General features: G+C 42.0%; 6 protein-coding genes across 6 annotated transcripts; all 6 read left to right on the top strand.

Moving 5' to 3' along the window:
• Positions 1 to 4,664: 4,664 nt before the first annotated feature.
• On the top strand, positions 4,665 to 13,564 carry LOC125775179 (uncharacterized). Its single transcript, XM_049445731.1, has 2 exons — positions 4,665 to 5,337; positions 12,246 to 13,564. Exons 1-2 carry the CDS (start codon positions 5,335 to 5,337, stop codon positions 13,092 to 13,094), a joined length of 852 nt encoding a protein of 283 aa, XP_049301688.1. The 5' UTR covers positions 4,665 to 5,334; the 3' UTR covers positions 13,095 to 13,564.
• Positions 13,565 to 13,977: 413 nt separating this feature from the next.
• Positions 13,978 to 15,643, top strand: LOC125775177 (trypsin-5-like). Its single transcript, XM_049445730.1, has one exon. The coding sequence runs from the start codon at positions 14,018 to 14,020 to the stop codon at positions 14,813 to 14,815; it is 798 nt and encodes a 265-aa protein (XP_049301687.1). The 5' UTR covers positions 13,978 to 14,017; the 3' UTR covers positions 14,816 to 15,643.
• Positions 15,550 to 16,414, top strand: LOC125775184 (trypsin-3-like). The gene has a single exon (XM_049445737.1). The coding sequence runs from the start codon at positions 15,587 to 15,589 to the stop codon at positions 16,340 to 16,342; it is 756 nt and encodes a 251-aa protein (XP_049301694.1). The 5' UTR covers positions 15,550 to 15,586; the 3' UTR covers positions 16,343 to 16,414.
• A 3,894-nt stretch (positions 16,415 to 20,308) lies between these two features.
• Positions 20,309 to 21,240, top strand: LOC125775181 (trypsin-1-like). Its single transcript, XM_049445733.1, has one exon. The coding sequence runs from the start codon at positions 20,340 to 20,342 to the stop codon at positions 21,162 to 21,164; it is 825 nt and encodes a 274-aa protein (XP_049301690.1). The 5' UTR covers positions 20,309 to 20,339; the 3' UTR covers positions 21,165 to 21,240.
• Positions 21,241 to 21,914: 674 nt separating this feature from the next.
• LOC125775182 (trypsin-7-like) lies at positions 21,915 to 23,390 on the top strand. The gene has a single exon (XM_049445735.1). The coding sequence runs from the start codon at positions 22,494 to 22,496 to the stop codon at positions 23,313 to 23,315; it is 822 nt and encodes a 273-aa protein (XP_049301692.1). The 5' UTR covers positions 21,915 to 22,493; the 3' UTR covers positions 23,316 to 23,390.
• Positions 23,391 to 24,268: 878 nt separating this feature from the next.
• Positions 24,269 to 25,210, top strand: LOC125775180 (trypsin-3). Its single transcript, XM_049445732.1, has one exon. It carries the CDS (start codon positions 24,292 to 24,294, stop codon positions 25,114 to 25,116), a length of 825 nt encoding a protein of 274 aa, XP_049301689.1. The 5' UTR covers positions 24,269 to 24,291; the 3' UTR covers positions 25,117 to 25,210.
• The last annotated feature ends 345 nt before the right edge of the window (positions 25,211 to 25,555 follow it).

The following is a 25,555-nucleotide window of genomic DNA, read 5'->3' as shown; positions in this document are numbered from 1 at the left end:
ATCATCATCATCCTTCGCCGAACTTGGGGCCCCACTCGGGTTGTCTCTGCGAAGACTTAAAAGGTCATATGCATGACGCGCACCAGGTACGGAAAGGTGCTGCAAATGGACGCAGCACACCGAAAAAAACCCTGGGCTGCTATACCGCCCTAGGGGCACCGGGAGGGCTACGCGTCGTCAGCATCATCGCGTGGCCAGCGCACGGGTTGATGTGACCTGCATCGAGCGCAACAAAACAAAACTGCCTTACTGGAATCGAAAGCAAATCGAAACAAACATCGTCAGCAGCAGCAAAAAAAACAAAAACTGGTCCACCGAACCACCGAAGGCTTATAGAGGGTTTCATTTTTCCCACCGACCAGCGGTGTGTTAGTTCTAGTGTCTAGCTTAAGGGGCTTAAGGTTTTTTTTTGAGGAGATGTTTACGATGGCAATGGCTAAATTAGATTGCTCGGACCTCTCCCAAACACGCTCGCATGCAGCTAACTCGCGCCGAAAGATGAACTACCCGATCCGTCTTCCATCGCAGCCATTGGGAACGAATTAAAAGCAACACATAGATCTGCAATCGAGACCAAAAAAAAGCTGCTCACCAACTCCGGGCACGATCGCTTGACTTGGTTCTGTCGCGACGGATTCATCGCGGCAATAAATTCTTCTTACCATGATCGGACACCGGCAGCATAAGTGCAGTAGTTGCTTTTATTACCTTTAAATTGCTGCAAAAGTACACCAGGTAGATGCTGAATGATGCGAGTGGACAGTGTTTGGGGTTGAAGTTGTTGGGGGTTGTGGCTCTTCTTTTTTATATTCGCTCACCGAATAATTGGTGCCACATGAAGATAGCAGCACTAAGTGAACCGTTTTGTTGTTTGATTATTTTGAGCTTAGTTGAGCTTTTTTTTTTGTTTTTGTTTCGAGTTTCGTTTACAAGAGAGAAATGATTTGTTACTGTGGGGTAAGTACAGCAACCACCCCCAAAACAGCTGTGGGAGCTGAAAAGATGCAGTTAAACTGTTTTGTTTCTCCCTAAGAGACACGCCTTAGGCAGTGGTTTGTAAAGAAAAAAAAAAACTCTGAAAATACTTTAGACGACAAATGTTCACCGAACTGGTCAAATAATAAACAAAAGTTGTGCGCTAGTTGTTCGGAAGAAAAGATCATTTTTAAACCATTAAATTTTATAATTTCCATTCACTTGGGATGTATTTTTTTTGGCAAATAAGAAAAGCATACGATTTACATAATTGTGCAGAATTTTGGCAATTTGGCAATGCACCATTCGAACTGTGTTCCCTGGGTGATAAAATAAATTAAAACACTAATCAGTACAGTGAGTAATTACTCTTAATTTTAACTGGCGACGAACCCCTCTGAGTTGCATTGAATAGATAATGGAATAATTTGATTATAACATTTAGATATGAATGAAAAAATAGCACAAATTTAATACAATAAAACACATTAATTTTACACAACTTAATGTTGAAATGATGAAATTCGCATTAGACAAGAAGGTCCCCAATATGTCCACCACAGTTGAATTTTCCCACTGTGGCAAAACCACACGCGTCGCCCGTATCAATCACAATTCAAAAAATGGTCTCCCGCCCCAGAGACAGCTCGTTTTATTCCACGCTCGTAGAACGCTTTTATTAATTACAACCTCGCTGTACTGAAAGCAGAACACGGTTGGACGCATTTGGTGTCGAACGATTTGTTCACATTTCGGATTCGGTAATATTAGGCACGGCCATCAAAATGGACGGAATGGCCATCACACCGATAGCGCTCACACAGCTGATCGCCGCGATCTGTACCGAGCGAAAGGATCGGTGACACCGGGCTAGACACGGTGGCAACCCGGTTACGAATCCGCATCGCTGACCTTTACCACCCGATCTTCGCTCCCTCCCGGGATAGTGTTACCGAATGATCATCAAACAAAAACCAAACAACACCAAAAAAAACTGCAACCATTGAAAAGATCCGTCAACGAATGTGTGGCAAAAGCAATTGAAAACAACCGATTCGATCTAATCGCCCAAAAATCGCCCGGAGTTGAGTGCCAATTTTCGATACTAAATCCAACCGTTTCCGTTTTGTGCGAAAGTTTTTTAATTGCTTTTGCAAGGTTTCGCCGTGGAATAGACGATAATGCGAGTTCGAGTTCGGGTGACTGTTTGCTGGGAGGCTAGGTCTAAGTTTAGTGTAATTGTTTGTTTACGTTCGCGAAGTGGGACGATTTTTTTCGTAGAAAAAGGCGACACAAAACACACTCTACCCGTGTTCGGGAAACGTGGTGATAACATGATTTACATAAACATTTTCCGACGGGGTCGAAATCCTTGCGTGGGGAACTCCATCAATATTCATTAGCGCCGTGTGTACACATTGGGTGTCGACTAAACGGCTAGACTAACTTGTTAACCCAAAGCGAAAAGATTTTCTCTCCAGAAGGTGATAGAATCGCGATTTGGAATACGTTAAGGGACTTCGATGTAGAGTTATCCTCCTATGAACATTTAACACGGGTTGCATATAATTTGGGAACTTTAAAGTCTTCGCCGGGAAAGGTTAGCTATAATTAGAGTCATGTGAGTTGCACACTAAAATTTTCTTGAGACACAATAGATGAAGCATCCAAAAAAAAAAACCTTGAAATAGCTGTTGTTTGATTTCTGCAATGTTCTGAGATTTTTTTTAGTTTGATTCAAGATACGGAAATTCGCGTAATGTGCGAACTCTTATCTCCAAAATCGCTATTACCCTGAAAAGCGAAAAGCCTGATCATTTCATCAATATAAGTTCACATCAAGCATCTCAAAGCACCAAAAATCACAATTAACCACAAAAGAAGACACCAATTGTATCAAGATCAGTTCTCATCACGCACCACCATTTGCCTTGACATCGAAGTTTAAGATGCCATTACCACACAGTGTCCCATCGTTTTGTGGCAATAAATATTTCACACCAAATTGTCGTACATTCTCCGACATTCATTCTTTCCATTCCCGCTGCTTGGAATGATACGAACTCACCTGTCTTGTCGGTGTGATTGATTGTTTAATTTCATCCGTGTCGCAGTGCAAAATCGTGTGGCACACGAAAGCTGTGGCGCTTCCACGTGTCCCAGGTGTACATCCGACCGTGACATAACACTGCCCGATGCAACGACATCTCCATCAGGGTATGTTCTCGTTGGCGAAGCTGCGTTTTTTTTTTGGTTTTGGTTTTGGTTTTGCTCTCACGCACTAGAAAACGCATGGTGGCATGGTTCGCGAAAGCACCCATACCCAATCGGTCGCCCTTTTACGTACGGTCAACCTGTCGACGATGTCAGCCACGACGACATTTGATGGTTAGAAACGATTAACAGATGAAGGTAGGTTTTCTTCGAGCTCCTTCCTTTCCCTCCGGCGGTTTTCTAACCAACTCGAACTGCAGCCTCAAGGAGGTAATAAATCGTGAAGGGTTTTTTTTCTCTCTCTCAAACTGACCGAACAAACCCTTTTACCACGCTTCTGTTTGTGGTCCGTAAATGGGCTATTATTCAAAAAGGTATCTCACTATCGCGCTAGATGCGATGTTTTCGCTCGACAGATAGTAATGGGTAATGGGTGTGGATCGACATAAAGATTGGCGGTTGCTTCTGTGTATCGATTTCATTACACGAGCCGTGTCCGAGGGATATTGACAAGTTTAAACACCATTTTAAAAAACGAAACATCATCTTATGCTAGATAAACTGCAGAAAGACATCCGCCGTTGCCTTAATAGCACATCGCCCCGTCTGATCCGCAAATTGAATATTATCGTTTAAATCCCTTGTGCCATTTTTTATTGCTCACGGAAACGAGCAGTGGATAGGTTTCATAAAGTATAGAGCGTGACCTTTAAATGGCCGAAACGAAATTGCTAAATTGTGAATTTTGTAATCCAAAACAGCATAGCTAACGTGCCATGGTAAGCGGTCTAAAACAAAAGCATAACATAATCATAATCATCATTTGTCTTCTAAAACAGCACAAAAGGACCTCCAATCGGGAATCACGTTGAGCGTTGAGTGGATCGCGGGCGTCAAACTGAGGTTGTGATGAAAATTGTTTCGGCAAAACATATATAAAAAAACAACAACAACAGAGACCCATTTTTCTTCGTAATGAATACTCCCCCTTTTTCTGTTGAGGGGGGGCCCTCGAAAGGTTTGTGCAAAATAAAAGTTTAACTATAATAAAAATGCCGCCACCAGTGCCGCCGTTTGGACGATCGTGTCGATGAATGAAAGACTTCAATGCACGGCTGGCGACGAACGCGATCGTTGACGAATCTTCTGAGGCCGAGCCGACGACCCCCGAGCATACCGACCGTGCCAAAACGAAAGCAGCAAACACCGATCGGGTGACTGATCGTACCTCCCCCTTCGTTCGCGTACTACCCGGCCTCAGACGCCACGATATAAAGTGCAAACCATCCGAGCAGACAGCAGCAGGTGGTATTAGGGCGGATTTTCGTACACGGATCACGGAGGCACGATCAGAGCAAATAAAACAAAAGACATCTACCACCACCACGACCGGGGCCGCAGTGCACTGGGATTTCCACACTACGCTCGCCATCTCCAGCGTGCCGAGGGTTCTGCCGAGCAGCGAGCCTTTTCGAAGCGATCCTTCTGCGCGGCAATGTTTTTGGGTGGCAACGTGCGGCGATCGGTACGAACTACTCGCCGTCGGGAAAGGAGGGGCGACACTCTAAGAAGCAAATCTCGAAAATAGAGCCCTACGACGACGGTTCAACCTATTATAAAGTGAACTTGTTTCGGTCGGATGTTTTCAGTGCAAATTTGTACGTCTAGCATTTAGTAGCGCGGGCTCGTGCAGTGAAGTGAAGTTCGACTAATTCCCTTGTAGCGGTGCAGCAGCGTATCCAGTTTGCTTCACGCGTGTGTTTTTTATGAGAGGCCCCGTGTCTGTGCGGGCAGGACGAATTTGTTGTGTGATAATGCGTGATGCATGAGCGTGACATTTTTTAAGAGAACGTACGCAGGAAAAAAATGAACCACAGTGAAGAGGCCAAATATTTCAAACGAAAGTGAATCATTTACGTACTATTGTGTCTGGTTTCGATGCAATTTTTATGCTGAAAGTATTGTGCAATGCAACATACGCACTCATGATCAAGTGAAACAGTGATAAATTTGGAACGAAAAAAAACTCTTACATCAACTACCAGATCCAGTAGAAACTGACCCAGATCGCTGCTGCTACTGACCTGCTGCCGAACCTGTCATCTTCCTTCTGAACATCCTGATCATCTCGCTGGGCACCTCATAATGGTAACGTTAAAAATGGATATGTTTAGTGAATAGTAACCAATATGGGATCAATGAAAAAAATAGAAACACTGTATTCAATCGCACCTTCTCGTGATCGTTTTTTGCTGCTTACTTGACACTGGAAAGCAGAGACCTGCATCGCTACAAATAGCATAATGGGAAACATATAAAGCTATCTCGCACCCGTCATCAGACGACGTCGTGAGCCGCTCATAAATCATATTCAACGCTCCGTTATGGAAGCAGCATCCGACACCTGGGACAAGCTGTCGATCGGCTGCGTAAAGCAGCACACGTTGTTGACGATCATTTGCACCGTATTGCTTTTCGATCACATTTGTGAGCGTCTTCCTGTAGCGGAGCAAACATTCGTGACTTGTTGGGGTAGGTCGTGGTTATTGCTAATCTTCAGGGTGAGATTGTTGCGGACACTAAAGAGGTGTGTGCTAGGGGTTTTTTTTTTGGTGGATTTTATCTTCCACATTGACACGAGCACATAATGGAGTGTCACTGCTTAGAACGTGTTAGGTAAGCGAATGTAATTTGATGTTGCACCTATGCGATGGAAGGGTGTGCGTGACTAAAAGAATATTTGAAGGGGTCAAACGATCAGAGCCATGCAAGCAGAACTGTGAACCTTAAGTTTACACTCGCAGTAGAACTAGTGAAAGGACACACAAGAGATGTAATAAGGTGATATTAATACCTTTTTCAAACTGGAGCCAACTAGTGCGATATCTGATGGAGATGACGAGATGCGATAGAGTTGGTTTGAATTATTTAATGCTTTTCCATGTAAACGGTTGGTTCCAATTTACTGAAAGCTGAAACCCGTGGTACCCGCCCGTTATCAGATGAAGGAGAATGATGTTAAATTTGTCACGTTAATCTATCGGATGGACTAGTAAGGAGATCTGACTTGTTCAGATGTTAGTACCATGCGTCGACAAAACTTCAAAGACAACTTCTCCAATTCTTTGGAAAACGCATTCCAACATTCACATTGCGTAATGTAATGAAGTTACGTACGTAAAAGACATCCGTATCATCCACATGCTGCAACATTCACCTTTAGCCATTGTTACATTTGCTTTCCGTGAAAAAAGAAAAACATACATTCTTCTTTACCATGTGGTCGGAAAACATCAAAAGTACCGGAAATCCTCGAGCAGGATCCGGAAAAAGAGAAGTGTGTGTGTGTGTGTGTGTGTAAACAAATCAAAAGTTTTGACTGTCGTGTATCAAAGTGAGTTAAAATTGAATAATTTATTCATCCCCCAAAACACCCGAATACCCGAACATCCAATTAACATGGCTTCTCGAAACGTACACGCACCCGCCCAAGGCTAATGTCATGTCGCATGTGTCAGCCAGCGTGCATCAATCACACCAACTCGTATTTCGACGCTTCCGGCAAAGGATGTGCTAAAAGATGCTCGCTTTCCTTGGCCATTTCCGCACATTCTGTCTACGGCGCCGATATGCGATAACCCTGAGCGATGCTTACTGGTAAAAGTGTTCGGTTATTGGGATTTCCAAATAAATCCTTCAAAGAACCTCAACCTCGATGATACGTTGTCGATTGCGTTCGAAATGGCTGTGAAGCTGTGGATGGATGGGTTTAAAGTAGGGGGGCCAAAGGTTTTCCATCGGCAGAAAATGTAAAGACTTCCAAAAATGTAAAGTTGGATTTTTATGAGCTTTTATGGAGAAAAGGAAAATCTTCAACTTCAAGTTCAGTTTTTTTTCTTCGGTCGTCATAAATTCATCACGCGCTTCCTTTGCGACCGTTCGACCGAAATGCACACCAATTTTTGTCGCTCGTAACAAGAAGATTTAACCTTTAAAAGAAAATAAAAATGTGTACGTGTGTATCGACACAAAAAGTATGATGGCGATAGTACAAACTCATGACCGGACAAGCAAAGCACAAAACAAGCGTCGAATTGGGCGATTCGCCAATTTGTTCACGCTTTGGTAATTTCTCCTACCTTCCACCAAGGTCGAGCTTGTGAGCGGGAAAATAACATTAAAAAAAAACACAAACAATTTGCTCGAGATTTATCCAACGTGAAACGGACCGTTTTGGCTACCGTGTACGCTGGTACTGTAGCGCTCGGCCAAGCAAACACTGTTGGGCAGCTGCATAAATAATCATCACCAGTTCACCCGAAAGGCGAACTCGCTGAATGTTCGATAATTCAATTTATCGCCTCACCGGACCCATTGCGGACGGTCACACCGGTTGGAAGCGAATGATGCGATTCGATGCAATCTGAACGAAAAAACCAACAGGGCAAAAATCAACAAATGCAAACGAATGTTGCTGCTACAGGGATGGTTGGAAATTGTATCTGATGGAAGCTGATCGCGGTCAAACGATAGTGCGATAAATCTGAACGATCTGTTTTGGAGCGAGTGAATGAAGTTAATAAAAAGCATGAAGAGAAGCTTCTACGAGGGTAAGATGGGGTGGGCAAATATTCCCCCGGCGGCTACTTTGCCACTCAGCTGTGATGATATTATACCGGCGATAAAATGATGATCGGTTCGAACCGTGAAAACGGAACGAACCCCACTTCGGATGGGAAAGGATTGGAAAATATTGATTATTTTTCATCCTTCTGCTTGGTGGATTTCTGCCGGTGGTTTGTGGCGGCCTCCGGGGGATGGCTTGAATTACATTGTATCATTATCGGGCTTTGCGGCAATATTTTTATGCGGACCCTCGGTACCGTACGGGCGGTTTCTTTTGCGCCGTTTAAAGGGCAGCTAGGATTTGGCTTTAAAGTGGCGGGCCCTAGTGTGTGCAAGCTATCATTGGATAACGACCGGATAATTGAAGGTCGTAAATATTAGCCTCTTTTGTTTGCGTTGAGCATTAGTATCGATTGTAGTATTGGGGAACATATGAAGTGGAGATGCTAGTGCCAATCGTTTGACGATACATTGTTGCATCCGTCGGTAACAAGAAATAGGAATGGTTACCATATGTTAGACATGTGAGTAATGGTTTCAAACACAATAAATTACTCATCTAAAATAAAAAAGTTTCATTGTCAAATAATTCAAAAATCGAAATTACAGTCCAAAGTAAATCATATTCAGCAAATCGATATCCAGAGTTTCTCGAAAATCCTATTAACTAATTGACTTTTTAAGGTGTAATTTGTACCATTTATTTGTACTTGAAAATTAAGAGATCTTTTAGGATAAGTTGTAGTCTATTTGATTCCTATCTCGCAAAAACTGACATTTTCGAATATTTTCTCAAGGAAATACTCCCAATTCAATATTTGAGGTTATACCTCTTTTTAAAAAATTCTTGAAAATGGTGACCTTTGATTGTCATATCTGCTTACCACAATGACTCTTTTTAGTCGATCAGTCTATACCTTAGCAAATTGAATGTTTCAGAAGAGATTTGATGCCTGTTATGTCATGTGAAAGCGAGCACTGCTACTAATCCGTCCGCTCCTAAAAGAGTTGCTATAAGGAATGAAAAATCGTGCTATAAATAGTCACACAACATCAAATGCCTCTAATCAATTACACTGAATAAAACATCTAAATGACGTTTTTTTTTCATATGTTTCTACTTTCAATGCTGTTTCCACAATGTTGCTAATCTCTAATGCTGGTTGTAATCGCCCACAGTTCGATGTAATATGATTGATATGCATTCAAATCCACCATTTCAACACACATTCTGCACGCATCGTGTCTGCGAATGCGGTTGAATGGAGGTGAAAAACAAACAAAATATAATTAAAGCTTGCAGTCCGAACCGAGTCCGAAAACCCGCTCGGCAACTTACGTATCACGTAAAACCATTCGTACATTCTCTACGCACCTCCACGACATATCACTGCCATCGGCTCGGGCCAAACATTCGCCAAAGGTTCGCCATAGAATATACGCTCCCCATGGGTGTGGACGGTAGATGATAGAGCGACAATAACACAACAAAAAAGAATTAGAAACTCATGCACATTTTACTATCACGTAACCTTACACTGGATCGCTGGTGCGCGTGTACATGCGAGAAACGCATATACGGAAAGCTCACCCCCGGAGGTGATTTACGTGACACATTTCTCACTGCTGTGCCGCTGTGCCACTGCATGGGTAAGCACAAAAGGGGGAGACATTTATTAAAATCGACTCCATCCTCAGGGTGTCAGAGGACAGAGTGCACTGCCCGGGTTTTGCGTCAGCTGCATTTCACTGAGACCCCAAAAGTAAATCGTCGTCCGGCATCAGAAGTTACACAGTGCCAAAGTAAACACCGTCCAGCGATAGTGGACGAGAATGGAATGGAGGTTTGGTGAGGTAAAACCAGCTAGACTTGCCCATTTGGACAACGCTGGTCAATTCCCGGGGTTACTCACCGATCAGTAGAACCGGGTGCTGTCAACCACGTGTACTCTACCGGTGATTAACCCGTCCGAGCATTCGAGCATTGATCGCACGCCGGTCATCGGTCTCTGTCTACGGTGGGACACTGCGTCCTACATCGTAACGCATCAAGATCCCTTAACGTGCGGCGGTACCGTTTGTTCCATTCATCGCCGCAGACGAAAGTTGACGGGTTCTGCAGGTTGCAGCTTTCGCCAGCGATCGTAAGGGAACGCGCCAAACTGGACCTGGGGTGGTGCGTAGCGATAAATTCAATCGACCCATTACGCAATGGGGCCCGTTGGCCCACTTTGGCCCGTTCCAAACTAAAGCACTGCACTGAATCACTTTCGAACCAGATGGGCGGACCGATCGGTCTCTGCCGTGTGGTACGATCGGACGAAGGCGGGAGGAAAAAAGTAGGTTCACTACCAAGAACATCCAATGCGTGGAAAGGAACCAATCTCCTTTAGTTTTAATGAATGAAACACCATCCGACTGGTACAGGAGTTACTCAACTTTGTGACAATTCCAGCTCCCTCAATACGCGGGAATATTGAGAGGAGATTTTTAAAACGGCGATGCATCTTCCAAACAGGTCACGATTTGTGTGTGTGTGTGTGTCCCGGTCAGAAAACGCACCCGCATGTCCGCAAATGCGTTTCGGGTAGCCCCAAAAAATCGTGCCACCTGACCGCACTCCACTCCACAACTCAATCGCACAATGTCCAAGCGGTGACCAAGCGGTAAATACATGCGTCACCTTAATTATCTTCGACGGCGTGTGCAAGAAGGCGCAAGTGGTCTGAAAGGATTTGCACAAAGTAGCAGTCCGTCTTGGTCGGTTTTCGTGTTTTGTTTTTCCACGACCCTTAATTGACTTCAATGCGCGGTACCTCGCCTGCCGGGCATGTGGTCATGCAAACTTCACCGGCTTCTCGGATGGGACGTTCGCTTCATTCCCGAGCGAAAGTCCACTTTTTGCGGACGGCCGCAATGATGAAACAGTCAATCAAAGTTAATCACATCGTTGGGTACGCAATTTTTAGCGCGACAAACAGTTACCGCGCTACGTGGCTACGTTGGTCAGAGGTTGGTCCTGATGGTTTTGTTGGTTCGCAAAATCGTTACCTTCATCGCCTTTGTCGTGTGGTGACGAATTTTTATGATCATAATTGAAACTGGAGCATGCTAATGTTGGTTACGCTAATTTTTCTATCCAAACCTAATTTCGAGCTTTTGGTCGAATTGCGAATTTCGCGACACATGTGAACGCTTTCAAGGACACGCACACAGCGAATGTGAACCGAATCGTGAGCTTTTGGTTGTTTCATACTACAATGAGACTATTTTTCATACCATATTTAGCATCTGGAGCTCATGTGATGTACAGCAAAGAAACATCGTTCTACTTCTGCAAAGGTCCGGATATCCATAAAAAGCACGTATCGCACCCATCTACAGTGTTCGCTTCAGATGCGAACTCCCAATCGGATATTCCATCCGTTCGTGCCACCTCGCAAGACTCTCTTTAACAACTACCTCATTAAACGGTAATTGCGGTAGCAAAGAAGCGGTTGTTGAAGTTGACACAACCTTACGGCTAAGCACGAGCACGGCATGACGTACCGCCCTGGGTGAGTTGTTGTGGTGCTGGCATTACAACAAGATGGCTAGAGCAGATAGCAAAGGCAGTCAGGTGCAGAGGTATCGTAAATGAAGATGTGAAACGGTGTGTCTTCAGCGGCACGAAATCACGATGGTTCAGAGATCGATTCGGTGATATTTGATCAACAATTGTTACCTTCGATGGGAACCGATTGCGATGGGTTTGGTGGATTAGTTACGGTATTGTGGAAACACGCCACATTTGCTCGATTGTTTCGTACGCATTTGGTACATCACGCTACGGCGTAACACCGTTCAAACTTTTTTTTTCTATACTGTGGAGAGAGGAGAAACATTTTTCAATATAAGCTCTTCGCAATATTCAATATCCTTTTACTTGAAAAATATGATCCATATGATAATAGTCGCTTCACTGGAGTGAACTTTAACAATCGCTTTTGTTGTGTGTTATAGGAATGCAATTTTGAAGCTTATTGAAATTCCTGTGGAAAACACCCCACAAGCACGTATCGATGAGTCAATGCATCCATATGTGCTCATTCTCACGAATATTTACTGTTCACTGATCCATATGCGGATAAAGCAGGACATGTAATGGCAACTTGTTTGATATGCAATTTTGCTACTGAAGTTAAGCTTTATCACATTTTAAATATAACAACAGTGCTCAATACCATTATTGAGAGCTAAAATAAAAATTTAAACTCATATCAGCCATAATAGCGTCATGCCACTTCACTTTGCAAACGATGACATTTTATATTGTCCCTTGCAAATGGTCGCTCTAACGCAATACATAGAAACATGTGCTCTTTACTTGATTTTAATTCTTTCTTTGTTATTCTACCCTTCATTGATTACTTCACGTTTTTCCCCCTCAGCCACCGTTAGCGACATGCTTTCTCCTGTTCCTTTTGGTTCTTGCCTACCATAGTGGCGTATCGGCGAAAGGAATCAAGCAGAAGCGCCTCGTCATCGATCTGAGAGATCCTTTGCTGACCGTCACCGATCCCTCCGTTTATTTTCCCCGCTCGACCGTACCGTCCACCTATACGTCACCGTCGACCTTCTACGGTTCGTCACACTCCGCCATCGCACCGTACAGCCATGGACATTCGCGGGTAGTGTCACCCCTCAAACCGACGACACTCTTCAATGAGAACCTGTTCCAGTACTCCAACTACGGGTCACCGTTTCCCTTCCTGACCGGGAACCATCTTAGCTTGGGCGATGAGGAAACATACATCGCTGACGGTCGCATCCTCAAACAGTACGCCGTGATGGAGTTCCATGCCGAGGAACAGGCACGGAACCAATACCATCAGCAGCAGCTATTGCACGGTTCCGGTGCGTTCCGGACGCCTGCCGGCACACCGTACCCGACAACCACCTACTTCAGCAAGTTCCCCACGACGTACGATCCACTGTACGGTTCAACCTTTGCCCAACCGCTGCCCCAGCTGCCGCCGGTACTGGATAGCTTCAATCCACGGTTCGGTGTACAGCATGAGCATCAGCGATCACCACTGCTGACTAAAAACCACGGTCCGATCGCACTTGGGTCCGGTTCGCTCGGCTACATACACGGTCCAAACGGCGTCACGGTTGGGTCCGGATCGCTTGGCTACATTAGCCACCAGCAGCACCGGGAAACGTTGGCCGAACTGATCGAGCGAAAAAAATCCAAACACCTTCCGAGCCCGCTGACCTTTGGCCATAATCATAACTGAACCGCGTGCACGCTTCGGGACAGCATTTTCGCGAAGCGATATCGATCGAACCATGCTTCAGCAAAAAAAAAAAAAAAAAAACATCAGCGTAACCGTTAGGCTGTCGCCGGTCGCCGGGTGCGCAGTGCGCCATACGATGATTGTTGACTAAGAATGTGTATCATTACGTACGATAGGTGTGTACAGCGAAGGGCACGGAAGGTTTAATGTAAATACGAACGAACGAGCGGCGTTACCATGATTCCTATTGCGACGCGGAGCGTGCAAACAGACGCCGTTTCACTGTTAGTGGCGAATGATTATCTTTTCGTTGTTAATAAAGTGTAAACTAAACTATTTAAACTTAGCTATATGCACGATTTTGTTTCCATTTTTGTTCCGATTGGGTCAGTTTGTGGTGAGTATAAAACATTTCAACTTTACAGATCTGATAAAAGTTAAATTAATTAAATTCTCTATTCTAAACGGATGATGGATACTTTACTAAGGCTTTTCACTTGTGATGGAGTTAAAAAAACGATATTTCATAATCTATTTATTGAAATTTTAATTAAATTATATAAAATTTATCAAGATTCTTTTGGAATACACGTTTTTTCTTCAAATATAATACAAACTAGTCGAGCACGTGTTACTTGCTAATCTAGCTCGATCGTTTAAAATCCATGACGCACCAATGTGCGAAGGGAAAATCCTTCAATTTACCTTATCACTTTCAAGCACATAATAGACTCAAGATTAAGGTGACGCGTGATGCCAGCAAGCTTAAGAGCCAATTAAAAACCAAAATTCCACAGACGCTTGATCACACTTGAATGAATCTTTCGTTATCAATGAAGACAGAGCGCTTGAACTGCTACCGTTCCCTATATATACATATTGTTTACGACTTTTTCCCATTGGACATAAAACTATTGGACACAATGTTGGACAAGTTTACGAGCATTCTGGTTGCACTAATTGCGCTTGTTGTTTGTGTGCAAGCGAATTCTCTCGTGAATCGTAATAAGTTTATCCGACCAGCGACCAGCAAACGTATCGTCGGTGGATTTGTGATCGACATCACGGACGCCCCGTATCAGGTGTCATTGCAGTACGACAAGCGTCACACCTGTGGAGGATCGATTCTGAGTAGAAAGTGGATTTTGACAGCGGCGCATTGCATTCACCCTGACTCATCATCGGAACCGACTGTGCGCGTTGGATCGTCCGAACATGCATCCGGTGGCACTATCATACAGGTAGCACGCGTCATATCTCATCCACATCATAGCTCCCGCTCCAACAATTTCGATATCGCACTACTGGAACTAGCAAGCGAACTTACCTTCACCAACAAGATCCAGCCAGTTGTTCTGCCGGAACAGGATGACCCAGTCGAGGACGGTACAATGGGTACCGTGTCTGGTTGGGGTATGACGCTTAGCGAAACCGAATCCAACGATGTTCTTCGAGCTACCAACGTACCGACAGTGAACCAGCAGGAATGTAACAAAGCTTACCAATCGTACGGTGGAATCACGAATCAGATGTTTTGTGCCGGCTATAAACACGGCGGCCAGGATACCTGTCGGCAAGATTCCGGTGGACCTTTCATCGCTGAAGGTAAACAGATTGGAGTTATCTCTTGGGGACACGAGTGCGCACTGGCAGGGTATCCGGGAGTGTACACGCGTGTGGCTACCGTGCGTGACTGGATACGCGATATTAGTGGAGTGTAAGACACATTCGGCCACAACCACAAAGTTTCTTTTAATTGAAATATTTTGTTACTATTTATTTAATGTTTAACGTACTAATGACTGATTTCTGTCAAAGCGTTTACACATGTCCTGCCATGTGTAAATAGAAAAAACATGATTTGTCAAGCATTAGAACACAATTACAGAAATAGTAAGGAAATGCTAGTAAAAAATAGTAAGGAGAGTAAATAAAGAAATGAGCATCCTTTTTACAAGTGCAAAAAAAAATGTGAACAAAACAGACGGAAAGAAAAATTTGATAGGATTAATTCAGCATTTATGTATATGAGACAGTGTGAATTTCGGATGACTTCATTCGAATGATAAGTGATGGTATTTATGATGGTAATCATAGCAATGTCCTCGAGAGTAAGTAAGTAAGTATGAAGAATAGTTCTGGGAAGAATTTGTATGGGCTAGGTCGAGTAGAAAACCAGAATCACTGCAACAAAATTACCATTCATATATCATTTGTTTGCCCGCGACATCATTGTCCGTTATGAATGAGAAATCGTAAGTCTAGTAGCAAAGGAATGGAATCACCAGTGTTATCACAATCTTCAAACACTGTAGACACATCACTATCGAATAAACAACCCAACAAAGAGTAAAAACAAATTTGTGTAGACTGGAGAACATTAATGATCTTATCAACTATTATTGTCAAATCATTGTCAAATAGTAGCTGCACCCTGCCATATAAATAGTGGACAGCTCCTATCTAGTATTGTCATACGAGTAGAGGGCAAGATGTCGAACAAGTTTGCAATCCTTCTGGCTTTCCTGGTTGCGGTAGTTGCCTGCGTACAGGCAAGAACTGCAATCGTAGGTGGATTCGAGATCAATATAGCTGTGACTCCGTATCAAGTGTCGTTACAATACTTCAATAGCCATTGGTGTGGAGGTTCTGTGCTGAACAACAAATGGGTTCTGACTGCAGCTCACTGTACTGTTGGAATCTCCGCCAGCAATCTCGCCGTGCGTTTGGGATCTTCGAGACACGCATCTGGTGGAACCGTTGTACGTGTGGCACGAATCGTAGATCACCCGAACTACGTCGACGGTACGTTCGACTATGATTTCTCGCTGTTGGCACTGCAAAGCCAACTTACCTTCAGTATTTTGGTGCAGCCTATTGCTCTTCCCAAGCAAGATGAACTGGTGAAAGACAGAATAATGACGATCGTGTCTGGTTGGGGTAGTACAAAGAATGATGCTGAATCGAACGCTGTTCTGCGGGCTGCTATTCTACCGACCGTGAATCAAAAGGATTGTAACACGGATTACCAGCGATTCGGAGGAATCACTGATCGAATGCTGTGCGCCGGATATCAGCAGGGTGGAAAGGACTCTTGCCAGGGAGACTCTGGTGGTCCACTGGTCGCTAACAAAAAACTCATTGGTGTTGTTTCTTTTGGCTATGGTTGTGCACTTGGTGGCTATCCAGGAGTGTACTCGCGCGTGGCCATTGCTCGCGACTGGATTCGCCAAAACACTGGAGTTTAAAACGATATCGAACCGATTGGAAAGATAGTTTGTCAGTCAAAATGAAGTAAAATAAAAATCAAATAAACAAAACCTTTTTTGTAATGTGAAATAATCAATTATTGTTTAAAAAACGCTATTCCGAATTAAAAATCATGTTTGCTCTGAATATTTGATTACTCGTAGCTTTAGTATAAACACTTTCAAATGCATTATTGTCCAATTCTTTATTTAATTGTAACCCCGTCACTAAACGCTTAGCAATTGTCGCGTTTGTGAACGCAATTCAAAAGATTTTTGCGAAACTCCATATAAAAAGATTGCGAAAAGTCGCTGTACGTGTGTTTTTAGCTGAAAATCGCTATTCGAAGCGCGATTTCTGTAGTGGCTTCCAGGATAGCCCGATTTTCCTAGCAATAACAAGGTAAACAAATTCAAATTAAAAAAATAGATCGGTTGAGCGTCATTGTAATTAAAAGAAAAAATTCATCGCGTGGACATTTCTAAAAAAAAATTCTATAAGTTTGCCAATCTCCTATGGCCTTAGCTTTTTTTGAGCAATTTAGAAAAATTTATAAATGTGATATATTTTAATGCGAATTTATTGCAATAAGTTTCTTTTCACTCAAATTATGCTTTAAACACAAAAAAGAATAAAAATCAACAAAAAGTTTTAAAAAAAATTTCAACTCGAAAATTTCATAAGGGGTACCCCATTTTTTTGAGAAATTTTGCAAAAAAAATTTAAATGGATTTATTTTAATGCCAATTGGTTGCAATAAGTTTCTTTTCAAATAATGTTTTAAATTAAAAACAAAGAATAACAAATTAAAAAAAATAAAAAATCTAAAAATTTGAAAATTTCATGAGGCTCATTTTTGCACCAAGTTTTGCCTATAACTCCGTCGGTATCCAATGGATCGCCAATCTTTAACCTGTGGTCAATAGATGGCACCAATGACTACATTTTCTTCTTGGACGGCCATGCCCCCAGATGTCTGTGCCAGAAGTTATTCGAGGAACCAAGTTCCATACCCTGTTTGAGAAAATGTAAAATTTTCTTCATTTTTGCACCAAGTTTTGCCTATAACTCGGTCGGTACACAACGGATCGCCAATCTTTAACCTGTGGTCGATAGATGGCACCAATGGCTACATTTTCTTCTTGGACGGCCATACCCTCAGATATCTGTGCCAGAAGTTATTCGAGGAACCAAGTTCCATACCCTGTTTGAGAAAATGTAAAATTTTCTTCATTTTTGAGTAATTTAGCAAAATTTATAAATGTGATATATTTTAATGCGAATTTGTTGGAATAAGTTTCTTTTCACCCAAATAATACTTTAAATTAAAAAAAGAATAAAAATCAACAAAAAGTTTTAAAAAAAATTTCAACTCAAAAATTTCATAAGGGGTACCCCTTGCCATTTTTTTGAGAAATTTTGCAAAAAAAATTTAAATTGATTTTTTTCAATGCCAATTGGTTGCAATAAGTTTCTTTACACTCAAATAATGTTTTAAATTAAAAACAAAGAATAAAAAATTAAAAAAAATAAAAAAATCTAAAAATTTGTAAATTTCAAAAGGCTCATTTTTGCACCAAGTTTTGCCTATAACTCTGTCGGTATCCAACGGATCGCCAATCTTTAACCTGTGGTCGATAGATGGCACCAATGGCTACATTTTCTTCTTGGACGGCCATGCCCTCAGATGTCTGTGCCAGAAGTTATTCGAGGAACCAAGTTCCATACCCTGTTTGAGAAAATGTAAAATTTTCTTCATTTTTGAGTAATTTAGCAAAATTTATTAATGTGATAAATTTTAATGCAAATTTGTTGCAATAAGTTTCTTTTCACCTAAATAATACTTTAAATTAAAAAAAGAATAAAAAATCAACAAAAAATTTTAAAAAATTTTCAACTCGAAAATTTCGTAAGGGGTACCCCTTGCCATTTTTTTGAGAAATTTTGCAAAAAAATTTAAATTGATTTATTTTAATGCCAATTGGTTGCAATAAGTTTCTTTTCACTCAAATAATGTTTTAAATTAAAAAAAGAATAAAAAATTAGAAAAACTTAAACAATTAAAAAAAATTTAAAATTTCATGAGGCTCATTTTTGCACCAAGTTTTGCCTATAACTCTGTCGGTATCCAATGGATCGCCAATCTTTAACCTGTGGTCGATAGATGGCACCAATGGCTACATTTTCTTCTTGGACGGCCATGCTCCCAGATGTCTGTGCCAGAAGTTATTCGAAGAACCAAGTTCCATACCCTGTTTGAGAAAATGTAAAATTTTCTTCATTTTTGCACCAAGTTTTGCCTATAACTCGGTCGGTACACAACGGATCGCCAATCTTTAGCCTGTGGTCGATAGATGGCACCAATGGCTACATTTTCTTCTTGGACGGCCATGCCCTCAGATGTCTGTGCCAGAAGTTATTCGAGGAACCAAGTTCCATACCCTGTTTGAGAAAATGTAAAATTTTCTTCATTTTTGAGTAATTTAGCAAAATTTATAAATGTGATATATTTTAATGCGAATTTATTGCAATAAGTTTCTTTTCACTCAAATAATGCTTTAATCACAAAAAAGAACAAAAAATCGGAAAAAAAATTTTAAAAAAATTTCAACTCGAAAATTTCATAAGGGGTACCCCTTGCCATTTTTTTGAGAAATTTTGCAAAAAAAAATTAAATTTATTTATTTTAATGCCTATTGGTTGCAATAAGTTTCTTTTCACTCAAATAATGTTTTAAATTAAAAAAAGAATAAAAAATTAGAAAAAAATAAAAAAAATCTAAAAATTTAAAAATTTCATAAGGCTATAACCTTACCCTTTTGTTGGAAAATTTAGCAAATTTTTTTAAATTTAAAGCGAATTTGTTGAAATAAGTTCAAATAATTGCTGCATTGTTAATTAATTTATTACTTCTATGTTAAACTTGCTTTAACAATGCCACTACATGCAGGTGTTCGATCCGTTTTGGAAACTGTGTTGGAATCGTAGTAATGATTACCTGACTATTAATGGTGCGGTGACGGTCATGAAATGAGAAAAAAGTCGAATAAGTTTGATCACCGGATTCGAAGTTTTTTACCTTAATGGCACTCGAATCTGCGTCTAATTGGTGCTATCTGACTTCTAACTTTCGATCCGGATTTAAATTAATTTAATTTAATTCAAGATTATTTTCTCAAATACTCATTTAAATACACACCCACCTCAAGCATAAAAAAATCATGACGTAAGTATTTGCCATTAACTATTTGTTTCAAGTATGTGACAGATAAGAAGAAAGGCACGTTTTTGCATTACAATGACGAATCACAATGAAACCAGTTTGAAGAGGATTTAGCAGTGTGAAGAAATATTTCAAAATTTTACACAAGATAACAACAAAAGTTAATAAAGGCGAAAGAAAAAAAATATAATACATGTATTAAAAAAAATCGATTCCTGTATCAGGAGACCTAAATGTGTAAGAGACAATAAGTTTATTTATAAAACTTGATGTCCAAACATTCCATATTCGAGCTTTAGATAGCACTATTTAAGCGATAGGTTGATTGCTTTTCTCTCTGACGCATGCACTTAGTGGTCGTAGCAAGAGGCCTTGAGGGATTTCCGTCCACTTTTAGCTTCATCGGGACCAAAAACATGTTACGTTACGGATGATCCGTAGCAAGTAAAAAAAAGGAAAAGATCGTTCTCTAGCAAAAGACCTCGCGACTTAAGGATTGGATTCTCCAACATTCACTAGAATCCGGAGAATCTAAGAGTGAAGTGGGAATATCAACGTTATCATATTCTTTAAAAAATAAATAAAACACTTAACGCGTTTGATAATCGAATACACAATTAAATTGTAAAAAAATATATCCTCACGTGGACTGAAGAACGATCAATAATGATCTTATCAGCTAATACCTTCAAATCACTGTTACAGAGTAGAACCATTACACCGTATAAATAGTGGACAGCTCGTCGCCATCAATCATACGAGTATTGGACACGATGTCGAACAAGATTGCAATCCTCCTGGCACTTCTCGTTGCGGTAGTAGCTTGCGTGCAAGCAAAGGCCTCGCAGCCGCCTCGATTTGTACGACCACTGCCTCGATTCCTGCCAAAGCCGCAGTATGGTGTTGGACATCGCATCGTAGGTGGATTCGAGATCGACGTGTCCGAGACTCCGTATCAAGTGTCACTGCAATACCATAAACGACACATCTGTGGAGGTTCCGTGCTGTCCAGCAAGTGGGTTCTGACTGCAGCTCACTGCACTGATGGTTCGTCTCCTTCAAGTTTGACTCTGCGCCTAGGATCTTCGAAGCACGCGTCCGGTGGGCAAATCGCACGCATTGCAAACATTGTGCAGCACCCGAAATACGACGACAGCACAACAGATTTCGACTATTCGCTGTTGGAACTGAAAGACGAACTTACGTTCAGCGATGAGGTGCAGGCTGTTGCCCTTCCTGAGCAGGATGAACCGGTAAAGGATGGAACCATGACCACCGTCTCTGGTTGGGGTAACACACAGAGTACTGCTGAATCTAATGCTGTTCTGCGCGCAGCCAACGTACCGACCGTAAGCCAAAAGGAATGCGATCATGCTTACCAGCAATTCGGAGGAGTTACTGATCGCATGCTGTGCGCCGGATATCAGCAGGGTGGAAAGGACGCTTGCCAGGGAGACTCTGGTGGTCCGCTAGTCGCTGACGGAAAGCTGGTTGGTGTTGTTTCGTGGGGTTATGGATGCGCTAAGGCTGGCTATCCAGGAGTATACTCGCGTGTGGCCAGCGTTCGCGACTGGGTTCGAGAAAACAGTGGAGTTTAAAATTGTTCTTATCTGACACCGAATTGACGATATGTGAATGACCTGAAATAAAATATAAAGCTTATTGTAAACCTGAATTTAAACCAATGTTGTGTAATCTTTTTTTGATCAAGGCTTATTTTTACCACACGGCAGGATAGTTTGTGTAAATTTGTACTCACCTTTACTCAATACAGCAAGTTCTCAATAAGCAAGGTCGCCACAGTTTATCCTGAACACATTCCTCACTGAAACCTTCAGTCATTCCTTTTTGCAATCATCTACTATTCCCTGTCCCCGACTGGCACTTCCGTTCGTTCAACTTCCAGCATGAATGAAGAGATCGCTTTGCTCTTGATCTTCAGCATTAGATTTTTGCGGCATTTTTTGGTGATCGGGTCTGGCTATTGTCGGACGGCCACAACAAGACTACTGTTGTCTACTGTACTGCCTTTCTTTCGAATATTTCGCAGTTTTCGCAGTGGCTGTTACTAATTAGTTCAGTATTGTTCTGTAGTATGGGCCCCGACTGCTAGGATATTGAGGTTTGCAGTTCGCAAATTTCTGGGTAGTTCCTCTGCTGCCCTGCCCAATTATGAGTCCAGGTATCGGCTGCTCGGTATCGACTCCCTCGAGAACCGTCGCTCTCAGGCCCAATCCTTATTTGTTGCTTCCCTTATGCTCGATTTCATTGATTCACCAACATTGCTCTCCCCGATCCCCCTCTATGTTCCTAATCCTTCACTCCGTATTCGTCCTCCCTGAATCCCCAGACGTCGCACTGCAGCAGGTCGTTCTGACCCATTGTTGCTTGCTCTGCGATCGTTTAACTCCTCTTCCCACTTATTTGACTTCCACTTCCCTTTTTCCACCTTTCGTTGCCGTCTTAGTTCTTCCTTTTAGTCTCGCCATCCATTGAGCTTCTGTTATGTTTACTTTTATGAACTTTCCTCCTTGTCTGAGCTTTAGTTTTAGTTTTTAAGCATATATTATGTTTTAAGTTAGTTTAAGTATTCTATGTGTAGCCTTATGGCAGACATACTGCAATAAATAAATTGAAATTGAAATTAATTAGCTGATAACGTTGTCAAATTTTGTCTACGTGAACAATGAACCATTAGGTGGCGGGAAATTCGTATGGAAAATTTCCAAATTCTTTCTTTTTTTTATTCATTGCGTTATCTGATAAGCCTTATAAAAAATAACCCAGGTCGAATACCTGCTTAAGCCAAATTAAGTGAGATATGTTATCAATAAATCCGGCAGAATCTTTGTCGCAGACTTTGGGATCATGGTACCATATAAATAGGGGACGTCTATTGTTCAATAATCATACGAGCATTAGACACGATGGCGAACAAAATAGCAATCCTCCTGTCTGTTCTGGTAGCTTTAGTCGCATTCGTACAAGCACAGCCCTCGCAACGACATGGTTTTGTCGGATCTTACCACAAATTCTTACCAGAAACATCGCATACAGTGGGACATCGCATCGTAGGAGGATTCGAGATCGACATCTCTGACACTCCGTATCAGGTGTCCCTACATTACATAGATGACCATCGATGCGGAGGGTCCATTTTGAACAGTAAATGGATTTTAACTGCGGCTCATTGTACCGATGGTGTACCATCATTTACACTCACCGTGCGCGTTGGATCATCGAAGCACGCGTCTGATGGAACTGTTGTGCTCGTTAAACGCGTCATGCAGCATCCTGCCTATGATAGAAGTACCATCGACTACGACTACGCGCTATTGGAGCTGAAAGACGATCTCACCTTCAGTGATGTGGTTCAGCCGGTTGCTCTTCCTGAGCAGGATGAACCGGTAAAGGATGGAATCATGACGACCGTCTCGGGTTGGGGAAACACCCAGAGTTCCACTGAATCGAACGCTGTTCTACGGGCAGCCAACGTACCGACCGTGAGCCAACAGGATTGTCGCATGGCTTACTCGCAGGAAGGAATCACTGATCGCATGCTGTGTGCCGGATATCAGCAGGGTGGAAAGGACGCCTGCCAGGGAGATTCCGGTGGACCTTTGGTGGGAAACGGAAAGCTGATTGGTGTTGTTTCGTGGGGGAGCGGTTGTGCTAAACCGAGTTATCCAGGAGTTTACTCGCGCGTGGCCAGCGTTCGAGACTGGATTCGTCAGAACAGTGGAGTGTAAAGTGTTGTTGAAAGATTTTGTATTATAATTTATTAATAAATGGATAATGAAATAAAATTAACAGAGAAACCTGAAATAGCTAGTCTTTTTCTAATTGATATTGCGGATAATCTGTGTTTTGATTTTCATTATTTAATGATTTGTAGTAAAATTATCTGTCTTTCACGTTACAGAACCGCTACCAAATTACCTTCGAGACTATTCGTCAGGAGTAGGGATGGATTTTCGGGCTACTTGTAATTAGTAAACTACATATGCAGTAAAATACATATGTCTTAATAGATCCATATGTCCTAAGAAAAATATGGCGATCATAAAAATAAATATGATTTTAAAATGGTATTAACTTCACTAATATTTTTGTTTGATTTTTAGTCTTAAAAGAACCAATCTTTACAGGAATTTGCGAAAAATCCCATTTTAATAAGGGTAGTTAACAAAAGCATGAAGACATACCCGTCTTGGGGTCCTTTTTTCAGTAAATTTTAAATATAATTTAAGCACGGAATTGACTATAAAAGTATGTATTTAAAAAGGTTTGTTTTGCTCAATGATGAGCAACATTAAGTGATTATAATATAATAATAAACATGTTGTTAGAAACCTATGGCTCTTGATAATCCTTATCAGATACTCTAAAGACATGTTTTGTATACTACTCTGCAAGATCATGAGTGTAACACTCAAGCTTGGGAAGCTCTGATGGGATTTTTCTCCACATGCAAGAAATGTTAGCTGATATGAAGTGGGAGGGTTTGAGTTCCCACTCATCAAAACAGATAAACATATCAAGAATCTCTCATGAAGCAGGTATTTTTCTTAAAACATTTACAACTCTGACGTAGAGGTACGTGTGGGCAATAATTGATACTACTATCAGCTAATCCGAACGATTAACCAAAGCACTAGGACGGACAGTTGTGGCGTATAAATAGTGGACAGTTCGTCTTCACTAATCATACGAGTATCGGACACGATGTCGAACAAGATTGCAATCCTCCTGGCTCTTCTAGTTGCGGTAGTTGCCTGCGTTCAGGCGCAAGCATCCCTACGACATCGGTTCGTGCGACCACTGCCCCGTTTTCTGCCAAAGTCGCAGAATGGCGTTGGCCATCGCATCGTAGGTGGATTCGAGATCGACGTGTCTGAGACTCCGTATCAAGTGTCGCTACAATACTTCAATAGCCATCGTTGTGGAGGTTCTGTGCTGAACAACAAATGGGTTCTGACTGCTGCTCACTGCACTGTCGGAATCTCCGCCAGCAGTCTCGCCGTGCGTTTGGGATCTTCGAGACACGCATCTGGTGGAACCGTTGTACGCGTGGCACGGACCTTGGAACATCCGAACTACGACGACAACACTATTGACTACGATTACTCGCTGTTGGAACTGGAAAGCGAGCTTACCTTCAGTGATTTGGTGCAGCCCGTTGCACTTCCCGAACAGGATGAAGCAGTGGAAGATGGAACCATGACCACCGTCTCTGGCTGGGGAAACACTCAGAGTGCTGCTGAATCGAACGCTGTTCTGCGTGCTGCCAATGTGCCGACCGTGAACCAAGAACATTGCGAGAACGCCTACAAACTGTCTGGAGGAATCACCGAACGTATGCTGTGCGCCGGATACGAACAGGGTGGAAAGGACGCTTGCCAGGGAGACTCTGGTGGTCCGCTGGTCGCCGATGGAAAGCTTGTTGGTGTCGTTTCGTGGGGATTCGGTTGCGCCATGGCTGGCTATCCAGGAGTGTACTCGCGTGTGGCCGTCGTTCGTGACTGGGTTCGTGAGAACAGTGGAGTTTAAAAGCCCTCTCAACCGCTAATAAGCCGACACTAATTTATGGACATTGAAAAACACAAGAAATAAAACAAATTGTACTGCATATAATCAAAGCGAATTGAATTCTTGTATCTTCAAATGTTATGTTCCGAAATCAGTCAATGCAGTTTTATTTAGTCTATATAGCTATTAATAAAGATGGAGTTGTCGTATTAGCTAAGTAAGTAAATATAATACAAATAAAAGAAATAAGAAATCTAAAGGTAAATCTTCTATCTGGCATTAGATACTACGTAGTAGTTTCAAGTACGCTTATTAAATAAGTATTTGCCTCGTGCCTAAAAGGAATCAAGCGCTAAGATTTACAATTTAAGCCCATTATTTGTGATGTTTTAGATAAGTAGGATATATTCAATTTCTCGATCAATTTCTAAGAAGAACTCATATTTGAATCAGTTGTCTA

The sequence above is a fragment of the Anopheles funestus genome, chromosome 2RL (assembly GCF_943734845.2).
Source record: "Anopheles funestus chromosome 2RL, idAnoFuneDA-416_04, whole genome shotgun sequence".
Taxonomy (NCBI): Eukaryota; Metazoa; Arthropoda; class Insecta; order Diptera; family Culicidae; genus Anopheles; species Anopheles funestus.
This window is presented reverse-complemented; position numbering and strand designations above follow the sequence as displayed.

Excerpts from the sequence above, each read along its gene's own strand:
- LOC125775182 (XM_049445735.1), top strand. The coding sequence starts at position 22,494 with ATGGCGAACAAAATAGCAATCCTCCTGTCTGTTCTGGTAGCTTTAGTC.
- LOC125775180 (XM_049445732.1), top strand. The coding sequence starts at position 24,292 with ATGTCGAACAAGATTGCAATCCTCCTGGCTCTTCTAGTTGCGGTAGTT.
- LOC125775181 (XM_049445733.1), top strand. The coding sequence starts at position 20,340 with ATGTCGAACAAGATTGCAATCCTCCTGGCACTTCTCGTTGCGGTAGTA.
- LOC125775177 (XM_049445730.1), top strand. The coding sequence starts at position 14,018 with ATGTTGGACAAGTTTACGAGCATTCTGGTTGCACTAATTGCGCTTGTT.
- LOC125775184 (XM_049445737.1), top strand. The coding sequence starts at position 15,587 with ATGTCGAACAAGTTTGCAATCCTTCTGGCTTTCCTGGTTGCGGTAGTT.